Consider the following 14096-nt stretch of genomic DNA (forward strand, 5'->3'; position numbering starts at 1 on the left):
GGACGAGTGATCTGGGAATGGGGGATTTAGTCATCACGCCCCTGTCATGGTCTGATCACTCATCTCTCTGGCTGAACTTCCCTGGCGCTACCTCCCCCCGCGAGGAGGCGGAACCAGACTGTCTAAGCTGGTACCGCCCCAGGCACCTGATGGAACCGGATAGATTCCAGACGGAGCTTGGGCCAATACCTATAGCCCTGACCCGCTCCCGGTCGGAGGACCTAGCGGCCGCCTGGAATAGGGCAGCGGCTGGGGCCTTGGACCGGGTTGCGCCTTTGCGACGTCTCCTGCGGCAGCGATCCACCCGGGCTCCTTGGTTTACCGAGGAGCTGAGGGTGATGAAACATCACAGGAGACGTCTAGAGAGCAGGTGGAGGTCCTCATGCTCCGAATCTGATCGAGCACAGGTAAGAGCCTACTTGCGGACTTACCTTGTGGCATTAAGGGCGGCCAAACGTAGACATTGTGCCGCCCTTATTGCGTCCGCCGATAACCGCCCTGCCGCCCTGTTTCGGGTGACCCGCTCCCTCCTATCACAGAGGACGCGGGGGGCACCCCTGCAGGGAAGAGCAGAGGAGTTTGGGGAATATCTGCAGGACAAAGTCGCTCAGATCCGGAGCGGATGGGCCCCCTTCAGTGGACCGGACGAGCCGTCAACAGCGAGTCTTGTGAGACCACTCTGGGAGGAGTTTGACTCTGTTGCCCCCGAGGATTTGGACAGGTTACGTGGACGGCTGCGACCCACCACATGTTCAATGGACCCCTGTCCCTCCTGGCTGGTACTGGCATCCTGGGAGACGACACGAGGCTGGCTTCTGGGCCTGGTGAACGCTTCGTTGGGTGAGGGATCCTTGCCAACCGCCTTGAAAGAGGCGGTGGTGAGGCCCCTGCTCAAGAAGCCTTCACTGGACCCAACGGAACTAGCTAATTACCGTCCAGTCTCCAACCTTCCCTTTTTGGCGAAGGTTGTTGAGAATGTGGTGGCGCAGCAATTTCCGCGACACCTCGACGAATCCGAATATCTAGACTCACGCCAGTCCGGTTTCCGACCCGGGCACAGCACAGAGACAGCCTTGGTCGCGTTGGTTGATGATCTCTGGAGGGCCAGAGATAGAGGTTGTTCCTCTATCCTGGTCCTATTAGACCTCTCAGCGGCTTTTGATACCATCGACCATGGTATCCTATTGCGCCGGCTGGGGGGGATGGGAGTCGGAGGCACCGTTCTACGGTGGTTCGGCTCCTACCTCTCTGACCGGATGCAATGTGTGTTGACAGGGGGGCAGAGGTCGACCCTGAGGCCACTCTCTTGTGGGGTGCCGCAGGGGTCGGTCCTCTCGCCCCTCCTGTTCAACGCATATGTGAAGCCGCTGGGGGAGATCATCCGTGGTTTTGGGGTTGAATACCATCTGTACGCTGATGATACGCAGCTGTACATCTCAACCCCAAACCACCCCAACGAGGCTGTCGAAGTGATGTCCCGGTGTTTGGAAGCCGTCGGGGTCTGGATGGGGGACAACAGACTCAAACTCAACCCCTCCAAGACTGAGTGGCTGTGGCTACCGGCACCCCGGTTCAGCCAGCTAACTCCATCGCTGGCCATAGGGGGTGAACAACTCCCCCCTGTGGAGCGGGCGCGCAATTTGGGTGTCTTCCTAGATGCCCGGCTGTCTATGGATGACCATGTGGCAGCCGTGGCAAGGGGGGCGTTCCACCAGGTTCGACTGGTGCGTCAATTGCGCCCCCTACTGGACCGGGATGCCCTACGCACGGTCACTCATGCGCTGGTGACGTCTCGCCTGGACTACTGCAATGCCCTCTACATGGGGCTTCCCTTGGGACGCATCCGAAGACTACAGCTAGTTCAGAACGCAGCCGCGCGGGTGATTATGGGGAGCTCAAGATACTCCCATGTGACACCTCTCCTGCGCGAGCTGCACTGGCTACCTGTGGTTTTTCGGGTGCGTTTCAAGGTATTGATTACCATCTTTAAAGCGCTCCATGGCACAGGACCCAGTTACCTGCAGGATCGTATCCTCCCGCACACATCCCTACGACCAATCCGCTCTCACAGGGAGGCACTACTACTGGTGCCGTCCACTAGGCAGTGCCAGCGGGCGACGCCTAGGGGTAGGACCTTCTCTGTGATGGGCCCAACCCTCTGGAATGACCTCCCCCCCGACATTAGAACTACCACTGACTTCCGTTCCTTCCGTCAAAAATTAAAGACTCACCTGTTTCGATTAGCTGGCCTGGCACATTCTTAGTTTTTACCTCCCGATGGATATATTTTAATGGGTAATTTGGGGTAATATTTTAACTCTTGGGTTATTAGAGTTTTTAATGTACTATATTTATTATTCTATATACAGTCTTGCAACCTCCTCCACCTACGTATTTAATTATTTAACTGTTTTATGTATGTATTTTATAACGCATTTTAGTGACTGTACACCGCCCCGAGTCCCTTTCGGGAGAGGGGGCGGTCCATAAATACGAATAAATAAATAAATAAATAAATAAATAAATAAATAAATAAATAAATAAATAAATAAATAAATAAATAACAAGGAGGTCAGTAAACCAACCTATTTTAGATTTTGTGTATTGGGTGCAATTTGATCTGTTGAGTTTTTCAAAAGGATTATTGTGGGGGAAAAGGTGCAGGTGCAAAAATCACAGTGGCTCTGAAACAGGCTGTTCCGACTTTAACAAAAATGCCCAAGCTTAACACGGCCTGAACAAGCTCAAAACACCACCAATTGATTGGAACAGCTCATACTGAGCTCAAGACAGTTCAAACTGAAAATGTTTCACCCAGTAAAAATGAAATGTGCTTCAGCTAATGAAGTCATCACTCAATGATATCGTCCTTGTTCCAATGCAGATGCTTCCAGCTTCAATTTGCGGGCATTTGTGAGCATGTCTAGGGGTGTGTGGAATGAGACCCTTTTTATATATTCTAAAGAACCTCGCCGATTATTCCTGACAATGTCGAGGAAACAGAAGAGCGCTTTGAATCAATTAAGGCAGTTGCCTTTGTTTGAAACCATGGGGACCAGAGCCTTGGTTTATTTTATTTTTTTATGGGAGTTGAGTATGCTTTATTGGCATGCTGGTAAGGAATACTGGGAGTTAAGGGACTGGAGGCTAAAACATATGAAGAATGATTGGGTATGTCTAATGTTTAATGAAAAGAAGGACTAGGGGAGACATGATAGCAGTCTTCCAATATCTCAGGGGTTGCCACAAAGAAGAGGGAGTCAAGCTATTCTCCAAGGGACCTGAGGGTAGAACAAGAAGCAATGGGTGGAAACTAATCAAGGAGAGAAGCATCTTAGAACTGAGGAGAAATTTCCTGACAGTGAGAACAATTAATCAGTGGAACAGAAGTTGCCTCCAGAAGTTGTGAATGCCCCAACACTGGAAGTCTTTAAGAAGATGTTGGATAACCATCTGTCTGAAACGGTATAGGGTTTCCTGCCTAGGCAGGGGGTTGGACTAGAAGATCTCCAAGGTCCCTTCCAACTCTGTTGTTCTATTCTATTCTATTCTATTCTATTCTATTCTGTTCTGTTCTATTCTATTCTATTCTATTCTATTCTTCTATTCTACTCTATCTCCATGTGCCTTAAAATTGCCAGGACTGAGAAACACTGACAATGAACAAGAGCAAAGGAAAAAAGAGAAAGAAATAGAAAAGGTGTGTGATTATACTAAGAAAAAACAATGGTATTGATCTGTGCTCCCATTTCCGCAGGGGTGTCTAACCTTGGCCACTTTAAGACCTATGGACTTCAACTCCCAGAATTCCCCAGCCAGCACAACTGTCAGAGAGTCCTTGACTTATACACATTTATTTAGGGAATGTTCAAAATTATAACGGCACTGAAAAATGTGACTTAGGATCATTTTTCAGTTATAACCACTGCAGCATTCCCCTGGTCATCTGAACAAAATTTGGGCGTTTGGCAACTGGCAGTATTTATGAAAGATTTTCCCCATGGGGAAAATTCACTTAACAACTGCTTTGCTTAGGAAAAGAAATGTGGGGTGCAATTGTGGTTGTAAGTTGAGGACCTGTCTAGCCTAGTTCCCAAGGTTCCAAACTATCTATGATCCCCGCTTGATAAGCAAAATCAATGAGGGAGACAGATTCACTTGAGAACTGCAGTGATTCACTTAGCAATTGTGGCAAGAAAGATTGTAAAATGGGTGCAAAACTCACTTAACCACTGTCTTGCTCAGCAAAAGAAACTTTGGGCTCAATTGTGCTCATAAATCAAGGACTCCTGTACACCAGGCCCTGTGTTGTATGCATAAATGCTCCCTTTACCATTGGTAAATTTCTGTCACAAAGAAGCTGACTACCCTTTTTAAACATTCTCCCCAGTGTGTTCAATAAGCATTAAAAGCAATTCTCCAACTCCCATTCAGCCCCCTGGAGTTTCTTGAAATCACACTGGGGCTCCGGAGATTAGAAATGACACACAAGTTTGCATCTTAAGTACAATCTTCCCTTGCATTACTCAGTCACAAGAGAACAGTGCTGCATTGTGGGACGCATAGCTTGTTCGTGCACAAAGATCGTTATGGAGCATGCAACATAATTCAGGTTCATTCCCCAGATTGCCCCCTCCCCTCCCCCTCTTCTGGGCAGCTAAAATGGAGTTAGGAGATGGATTTGTTTAAAAAGTCTTGCTAAGCCAAGATGGTTTATATAAGGGGTGAAATCCAGCAAGTTCTGACAGGTTCTGGAGAACCGGTAGCAGAAATTTTGAGTACTTCGGAAAACCAGCAAATGCCACCTCTGGCTGGCCCCAGAGTTGGGTGGGAATGGGGATTTTGCAGTATCCTTCCCCTAGAGTGGGGAGGGAATGGAGATTTTGCAGTATCCTTCCCCTGGAGTGGGGAGGGAATGGAGATTTTGCAGTATCCTTCTCCTGGAGTTGGGAGGGAATGGGGATTTTGCAGTATCCTTCCCCTGGAGTGGGGAGGGGATTTTGCAGTATCCTTCCCCTGGAGTGGGGAGGGGATTTTGCAGTATCCTTCCCCTGGAGTGGGGAGGGAATGGGGATTTTGCAGTATCCTTCTCCTGGAGTGGGGAGGGAATGGGGATTTTGCAGTATCCTTCCCCTGGAGTGGGGAGGGAATGGGGATTTTGCAGTATCCTTCTCCTGGAGTGGGAGGGAATGGGGATTTTGCAGTATCCTTCCCCTGGAGTGGGGAGGGGATTTTGCAGTATCCTTCCCCTGGAGTAGGGAGGGAATGGGGATTTTGCAGTATCCTTCCCCTGGAATGGGGAGGGAATGGGGATTTTGCAGTATCCTTCCCCTGGAGTAGGGAGGGAATGGGGATTTTGCAGTATCCTTCCCCTGGAATGGGGAGGGAATGGGGATTTTGCAATATCCTTCCCCTGGAGTGGGGTGGGAATGGAGATTTTGCAGTATCCTTCCCCTGGAGTGGGGAGGGGATTTTGCAGTATCCTTCTCCTGGAGTGGGGTGGGAATGGAGATTTTGCAGTATCCTTCCCCTGCCAGACCCACCAAGCCACACCACGCTCCCCCCGCCCAAGCCCACAGAACCGGTAGTTAAAAAAATGAATTTCACCACTGGTTTATATTTAGTGCATATCTTATCACAGCAGCCAACACAACACACTTGGTTCCTTAGTGATATATCAATCATGTCATTTAGCAGACAATGTGAGTAGAAGAACCAGCAATCTTGAATTTAAAGCAGAAGCAGCAAGACACAACTTAGAAACATCATTCAGGCATGGAATTGAAGATGGTGACTTGATTCATACTTACAGCATGGCAGTATTTCTCAACTGTGTATTTGCTCCTTTAAGAAAGGTGACTTCAACTCCCAGAATTCCCCAGCACCATGAGGAGGCCACTCCAGAAGGCATTGCAACCATTTTAGAAGAGGCCTGCTCTTTGTTTTTGTCCCAAAAAATACAACAATGAATGCAAACTCATACAAACACAGAGTTTCCCAATCTCAGCAACTTTAAAATGGATGAACTTCAAGTCCCAGAATTCCCTAGCCAGCATGACTATCTGGGGAATTCTGGGAGTTGGAAGTTCACTCATATTAAAGTAGCTGAGGTTAAACTCATCAACATGTTCCATAGGACAAAGATGTGAAGACGCTTTCATGACTCTTTGGGAGCTACAAGTTGCCAAATTTGCTGGGCAAATGGGCTCTGGGTCCAGCATAAAATGTCTCTGTAGGCCCTATTTGTAGCAGCCTAGCTTAATGGAGTTAAAAGCTTGCCAAGGAAGATCAGAAGACATCTGAGCAGAGAAACTCTCCCCGTCTCCTGTTTGCCAATCAACAAAGGTGCACTTTCTAAAATTAACTTGGGAAGGATAAGAGCTATCACACTGAGGCTGCAGTCAAATGAAACATTTAAAGCCCTGAAGGAGGGACCGAAAATTTGTTTCGTCCACTGGCAAGGAGGTATGTGTGTATTTAGAATAGAATAACAGAGATGGTCCTTGGAGGTCTTCTAGTCTAACCCCCTGCTTAGGCAGGAAACCCTACACCACTTCAGACAAGTGGTTATCCAATCTCTTCTTAAAAACTTCCAGTGTTGGAGCATTCATAATTCTGGAGGCAAGTTGTTCCATTGGTTAATTGTTCTGTCAGGAAATTTCTCCTTAGTTCTAAGTTGCTTCTCTCCTTGATTAGTTTCCACCCATTGTTTCTTGTTCTACCCTCAGGTTCTTTGGAGAATAATTTCACTCCCTCTTCTTTGTGGCAGCCCCTGAGATATTGGAACACTGGTATTATTTCACACTTACTCCTTCTTTTCATTAAACTAGCTATGCCCAGTTTCTACAACCGTTCTTCATATGTTTTAGCCTCTAGTCCCCTAATCATCCTTGTTGCTCTTCCCTTCTTCCTAGAGTCTCAACATCTTTTTTTACATTGTGGCGACCAAAACTGAATGCAGTACTCCAAGTGTGGCCTCACCAAGGCCTTATAAAGTGGTATTAACACTTCTCGTGATCTTGATTCTCTCCCTCTGTTGATGCAGCCTAGAACTGTGTTGGCTTTTTTGGCAGCTGCTGCACACGGCTGGCTCCTATTTAAATGGTTGTCCACTAGGACTCCAAGATCCCTCTCACGGTTACTACTATTGAGCAAGGTACCATATATACTCTACCTGTTCATTATGACACCTTCTTCCTCCTGCCTTAACTGCTCCACAGATGCACACAAGAGCAAATTAAATAGCTGGTGTTTCAATAATTTCTAATTACTGCATGGCTGTTTATTTTTCTGAAAGCTTGCCTTTCCCTTTAAGGACCATGAGGATGGGACAATGTCACAAAAATGATTAACAGTGGCCAAAGGCTTCATTTCACCACTATAACAGATTTATTTTGTTTTAGACTTGCAGCGCTGGTCTTCAATCAATCAGAATAGAAATGGAAGGGACTTGGAGATCCTCTAGTCTAGTCCAACTCCCTGCCCAAGCAGGAGACCCTACCATTTTAGACAAGTGGCTAAAGCAATGTTTTTCAAACTTGGGTCATTTTTTTAAAAAGTGGGGTGGACTTCAACTCCCAGAATTCCCCAGCCAGCATAGCATAGCTGGGAAATTCTGGGAATTGAAGTCCATCCCTCTTAAAGTGACCAAGTTTGGGGAAAAACCCACAGCTGTAAAAGGTCATCATAAAAGAGGACATACCTTTGATCTCTGGTGCTGAAGATGGGCTGTAGGAAAGATTATATATCATCGTTAGGGGAAATATTTTAACCAGCAGAAGACTTTGCTGACCGAATCAATTAGCTGGGAATGTTTGCATTCTGCAGAACCTGAAAGCGGATATGAAGCAGCAGCATAGCGGTCTTGATGGAAATGCTCCCATTTTTACAATTCCTGCATTGAATAGGGCCGGAGTGTTTGGTTTTTTTATTATTATTGACATGCTCTTTAAAAGCCTACAGTCGCATCCTTTCGAGGAAGCCTTGATAACCGAATTCCCTCCCTCCTTTTCCATTTCAAATTGGATTTAGAGCTTGCTGCATGATAATACTTGCTTAATCTATTCAGCTTGCTCATAATGCCTTGGCGTTTTTTCCCCCTGATGTTTAAATTTGCTGCATTTGGCAGACAAGGTTAAGTCCCGGAGAGAGACAGAACGACAGCTCCTGAATCCATGCTGGGAATGAGCAAGGCCACTCGCTGTAAAGATCCTGAAGAGACTGCAGCAACATGGATACTATTTTTTTATATTTTTTTGAAAGAAAAGGAAAGAAAAACATCCCAGATGCTGTTATGCTGCTCAGATTCCAAAATGAATGAGCTGCAAAGGGGCAATTACTGATAGCTGAGGCCTGCTTAATAATATTACTCTGTTTCCCGAGAGTCTGTTTTCTTCTTCTCCATCGTAGCTGTTACTTATATTGGGCTAGATATGACAACTGCAAGCCAAAATGCCTGGTTTGTTGGCCAGAAATAGATAATTTGATTGTGCAATGGAGACAACCTAACCTTGTTTGGTTCATTTTATTTTATTTATTTTATATTTTATTTCATTTATATTTTATTTTTCATTTTATATATTTTTCATTTTATTTTTTATTTTATATATTTTATTTTATTTTGACAAATAGGAGTGAACAAATACACCTTCCTCCTATTTTCCCCACAACAACCCTGTGAGGTGGGTCAGGCTGAGAGAGCGGGGGGGAGGGACTGGCCGAAAGTCACCCAACCGGCTTTCATGCCTAAGGCGGGACTAGAACTCACTGTCTCCTGATGATTGGCCCAAAGTCACCCAACCGGCTTTCATGCCTAAGGCGGGACTAGAACTCACTGTCTCCTGATGATTGGCCCAAAGTCACCCATCCCACTTTTCATGACTATGGCAGGACTTGAACTCACCGCCTCTTGCTTTTTATCCTGGTGCCTTAACCACCAGACCAAACTGTGTTCTCCTTTTGTACAACTTCGAAGCTCACTATTCTTCGTTTGTGGGCCAAGCCACAACTAGGATCTGGGCTCTGATGGAATGGAAGTTTTTATGTTTTTTGTTTATTCTTGATTAATTCATTAAGTTGGTAGATAACGGAGATGCCGCATTAAAAATTCATCAGCAATAAACCAGAATTTTCCGCAAATTCTGAACAAAAATAGATTGTTGGTTCCAACTCAACACAGAATGCTTAGAACAGTCTTTTCCAACCTTGGCCCATTAATAGGGGTCAACTTCAGTTCCCAGAATTACCCCATCAGCCAAGCTGGCTGGGGAATTCTGGGAATTGAAGTCCACCCCTCTTCAAGGTGTCAAGTTTAAACACTGATTGCTTCATTCAGCAACATCAACCGGCTTCAGGCTATCACAGGCCTCAAGAACTCTATGGTTTTTTAAAAAAAAACTTTCTAATTATTCACTGAAAAAGTACTTGTCATTTATCTTCCATGCAAGGTAATATCTTCTGCATAGCCAACCTGTCTCTACTCTCCCAATTTAAATCCAACTTCTGTTCAGCCAGATGTGCTCAATGACGTGAGTTGCTGCCGATGAAAGATTATGCTTTTTAATATAATGAGTTAGGTAGAAAAGTAAAATCTTTCTGATGTTTAGCGGTCACAGACTTAACAGTTCACTCAAAAAAAAAATAATTCAGATAAGAGGAAGATCTCTTTCTGTTACAGAAAGTGGGTGTGGAGAAAGTAACATCTTTGGGATACAAGCAAATTAGAACATAGAACACAGACTAGATGGGCTGGAAGGGACCTTGGAGGTCTTCTAGTCCAACCTCCTGCTCAAGCAGGAGACCCTATACGATTCCAGGCAAAATGGCTGTCCAAACTCTTCTTGAAATCAATCCTCCACGGATGGAGCAGTGGAGGCAAGCCATTCCCCCGATTAATTATTCTCACTGCCAGGAAATTTCTCCTTAGTTCTAGGTTGGTTCTCTCTTTAATAAGCTTCCATCTGTTACTCCTTAGGGCAGGAGTCTGCAAACCTGTCAGCTTTAAGACTTGTGGAACTTCAACTCCCAGAATTCCCCAGGCAGCGAAGCTGGCTGGGGAATTCTGGGACTTGAAGTCCACAAGTTTTAAAGCTGCCAAGTTTGAAGACTCCTGGCTTAGGGGAATAAGTGTTTTCCAAGCAGGCGCATTTCATCGCTTGTTCAGGGCTGCCGTCCGCAAAGAAATTAACGAAGATGTTTGTGAAACATATTTATCGCCTGCACGGGGTGCCCAAGAGGATCATTTCAGACCGCGAAGTTCAGTTCACCGCCAAGTTCTGGAGAGAGTTCCTGAGGACCATTGGATCCACACAAGGACTCAGCACAGTGTTTCATCCCAGCACGAACGGCGCAGCAGAGAGGGCCAATGCGATGGTGGAACAATACATCGGGTGTTATGTGGACTATCAGCAAGACAACTGGTCGGACTTGCTACCCTTCGCCGAAGTGGCGTACAACAATGCGGTCCACAGCAGCACTGGATTAACTCCTTTCCAGATTACCAGTGGCATGGAATTTATTCCCATGCCTGAGCTGACTAGAGGACCTCCTTCCTTCATGCCTTTGAATGAATGGATGGACACGCTAAAGAAAGGATGGGAGAATACGAAGAAGGCTCTAGCAGTTGCGGCAGAAGCCTACAAGAAGCAAGTTGATAAACACTGCTCGCTCCAACACCCCTTTCGTGTGGGAGACAAAGTTTTGTTTCTACCAAATACATAAGATTAAGAATGCTTAGTAAGAAATTGGGCCCAAAATTTCTAGGTCTATTCCCAATAGAAAAGATAATTAACCCAGTTACAGTTCGACTAAGTCTACCCAAAATTCTAGGGAAAATTTGCTCAGTATTTCATTGTAGCTTGTTGAAACCAGTAATTGGGTCCAGCATAAGACCATCTACGCAAGCTCCCCCTCCTCCTGTAATGGTAGAAGGGGAAACACATTATGAGGTGAAAAAAATCTTAGACTCCAGGCTGTATAGGGATCGCTTACAATATTTAGTGCATTGGAAGGGGTACCCTTTGTCCGAAGCCACTTGGGTGAAAAGTTGGGACCTAAAAGTGGATAGATTAGTAAAACAATTCCATGAGAAGTTTCCCGATAAGCCAAAGGGTCCTTCTGAGGGAGGGGGGGAAGAGGTGGTTAATTTTTTCATGTTAACTTTTATGTTATTCTCTTTTCAGGAAACGTTTTCCTTCTGAGTAGAGGCTGCCTGTCAGGCCTGCAGTTATACTCCTTTTAGGATATTTGGCCTGCCACACTCTCTTATTATTTCATTATGCTGTTTCATTAGTGTAGTAATTGGGAGGCGGAATAGAAAGGAGTAGAATTGTGGAATGTGTTGTTGTCATTCCTTTCTAGAAGCCCAAGGTCATCTTTTGTTTCTGCACCTCTGCACCTGACCAGAACTAGATGGGTGGAAATGCCAGCGTGGAAGAGGAAGATTGGACCATGTGATGGACTTGTGGGTGTGACAACAAGATCATGAACTTTCAACTGGGTGGGAAACCCAGGAAGTTTTCAGATTCGGGTTTCCCACAGATGTGCCAACATGTCTCTCTTAATAAATTGGAAGTTTGAGGAAAGTTCTGCCTTGGACTCTGATTTAATTCTGGATGATATTTGGAACGCTGACACCCTCTCTTCTCTGTGACAACCCTTCAAATACTAGAAGACAGCTATCATGTAATACCCTCCCCTAGTCCTTGTCCCAAAGGTGCTTTTTTGCAAGAGGCAACTGGACTTTCTTTGTTTTTTCTTGAAGACGTTTCACTTCCCGTCCAAGAAGCTTCTTCAGTTCAGTTTGCAGAATTGAAGAAACTTCTTGGATGAGAAGAGAAATGTCTTCAAGGAAAAAGAAAGAAAGCCCACTTCATCGTCTTCTTTCAATGACCCCATAATCCCTTGCAGGGTGGACCATGGGCAACTGAATGGAGCCGAATGTTTACTGGCCGGATGCCCTTCCTGTTGCCAATGCTGAGTTTTGTTCAGCAGATATATTCTCATTGTGCCCAGAGAGAAATATCTACCTAGAATCAAATTCACAACCTCCTGATTGTGAGGCAAGAACTCCATGAGGGTGCTGCAAAATTGCGTGAAAAATGGTCATAAATGTCACCTTTTCCGTGCCGTTGTAATTTTGAACTGTCACTAAGTGAACTGTTGTAAGTTGAGGACTACCTGTACAGGCTTGTCTTTTTCTATGTGGCCTTGGCCAGCCTCCCCAGGCATCTTTCAAGAAGCCACACAAACGCAGTGTTTTTTTTTAACTGATAGGTTAATTATTAACAAATACATGGGAAATGATTCCGTTAGCTGTGTTTAATTACTTGTGCGTTGCAGTGAATTCAGACAATTAGCTAAGCCACAATGTCATCATAGTGTGTTGAATGAGCCACTGTTATCTGGGTGCACATAGCACATTAATCATAAGCTATGGTTATAAATCACAGGAAATCATTTTGGGCAGCCCGGGGTTATACTAACCATATTACAGTAATATGAGAACTCAGGCAATTCAGTTTAATTTAAAGCAGTTTCTTATCTTGGAACCTAACTACGGTTAATTCAAATTTATTTTAATCTCAAGCCACCTTCATGATGGTACAGGTAGTCGTTGACCTTTGGTGACTCTTCAAAGCTTCAACAGTACTGGGGGAAAAAAGGACTTCCAATCAATCCTTGCACTTAGGACCACTGTGGTTTTTAAGCGAATCATGCAGTCCTTAAGGAAATCCACTGGTTGTTAAGTGAATCTGCATTCCCCCTAATCATTTTGCTGGTTGGAAGCCGCCTGGGAAGGTCACAAGGTTGCACTGCCACTTTTTAAGAAAGATTTAATTCGGGATTTCCCAACCTGAGCCATTTAAAGATGTGTGGACTTCAACTCCCAGAATGCCCCAGCTAGCTGGGGCATTCTGGGAGTTGAAGTCCACACATCTTTAAATGGCTCAGGTTGGGAAAACGCTGATTTAACTGATTTTGCAGAGGGTTGGATTAGATGCTCTTTGGGACCCCTTCCGAGGCTAGGGTTCTGTCATTCACCATTCCAGGTAAAAAAATACTTCAGTTTTCACCCAGGCCCTCCTTTTCTTCCCTCAAGACCTGTGTTCGTTTCTTTCCTCCAAACATTCATCGGTTAATTGCAGTTCCTGGGAAAATATCAGGGAGGCTCCTCTGACTTTAGCGGCTGAAAATTAACAATACCTGTCAGGCTGAGGAGGGAAAACATGAACAATGTAAAGCGAGACCTAAAATAAGTGTCTCAAGAAGGGAAACGATTAGAAAGTCAGAGAAAGTGGGAAGAGAGAAAAAAAGGCACGCACACCCCTCTTCCAACAGCCCTGATCCACTGGTGCAATGGGATATCAATACAATACAATACAATACAATAGTAGAGTTGGAAGGGACCTTGGAGGTCTTCTAGTCCAACCCCCTGCCTAGGCAGGAAACCCTATACCGTTCCAGACAAATGGCTATCCAACATCTTCTTAAAGACTTCCAGTGTTGGGGCATTCACAACTTCTGGAGGCAACTTCTGTTCCACTGCATCCAAAAGCATCCACATATCAGATGCTTTTGTCCCCCAATTGGTGGCCTTGGCTACCAGACAAGGCCCCCATCCCTGTCCTCTAATTGGTCAACCCCTATATTCTCAACCACTCCTGGTTGGTGACCTTTGCTACCATGTTCTTTCTGTGCCAACTCAGGAAGCTCAAACTGCCCAAGAAGCTGCTGATTCTATTCTACAGAGGAATTGTGGAGTCTGTCAATTGCACCTCCATAACTGTCTGGTTTGGCTCTGCAACCCAACAAGAGAGACTTCAATGGATAATTAGAACTGCAGAAAAAAAACAATGGCTACCAACCTGCCTTCCATTGAGGATCTGTACACTGCACGAGTCAAAAAAAGTGAAAATACTTACAGACCTCTCGCATCCTAGACATAAATTGTTTCAACTCCTACCCTCAAAACGACGCTTTAGGGCACTGCACACCAAGACAACTAGACACAAGAACAGTTTTTCCCCCAAATGTCATCACTCTGCTAAACAAACACCGTGTTTCCCTGAAAATAAGACAGGGTCTTATTTTCTTTT

The 14096-nt window shown here is 45.4% G+C and overlaps 1 protein-coding gene across 3 annotated transcripts in view; it reads right to left on the minus strand.

Moving 5' to 3' along the window:
* Positions 1–14096, minus strand: part of HCN2 (hyperpolarization activated cyclic nucleotide gated potassium and sodium channel 2) — a gene marked incomplete at its 5' end in the record, with an annotated part of 83867 nt that overhangs the window by 48206 nt on the left and 21565 nt on the right. The window contains one exon of one of the 3 annotated variants that reach the window (XM_081958513.1): positions 5811–5920. The exons of the other annotated variants lie outside the window; for them this stretch is intronic. Within the exon in view, the coding sequence (XP_081814639.1) occupies positions 5811–5920 (110 nt within the window). Of the gene's footprint in view, positions 1–5810; positions 5921–14096 lie in introns of those variants that run through there. 3 annotated transcript variants of the gene reach the window in all.

This window comes from Natrix helvetica (genome assembly GCF_964273705.1).
Source record: "Natrix helvetica genome assembly, chromosome: 1".
NCBI lineage: Eukaryota > Metazoa > Chordata > Lepidosauria > Squamata > Natricidae > Natrix > Natrix helvetica.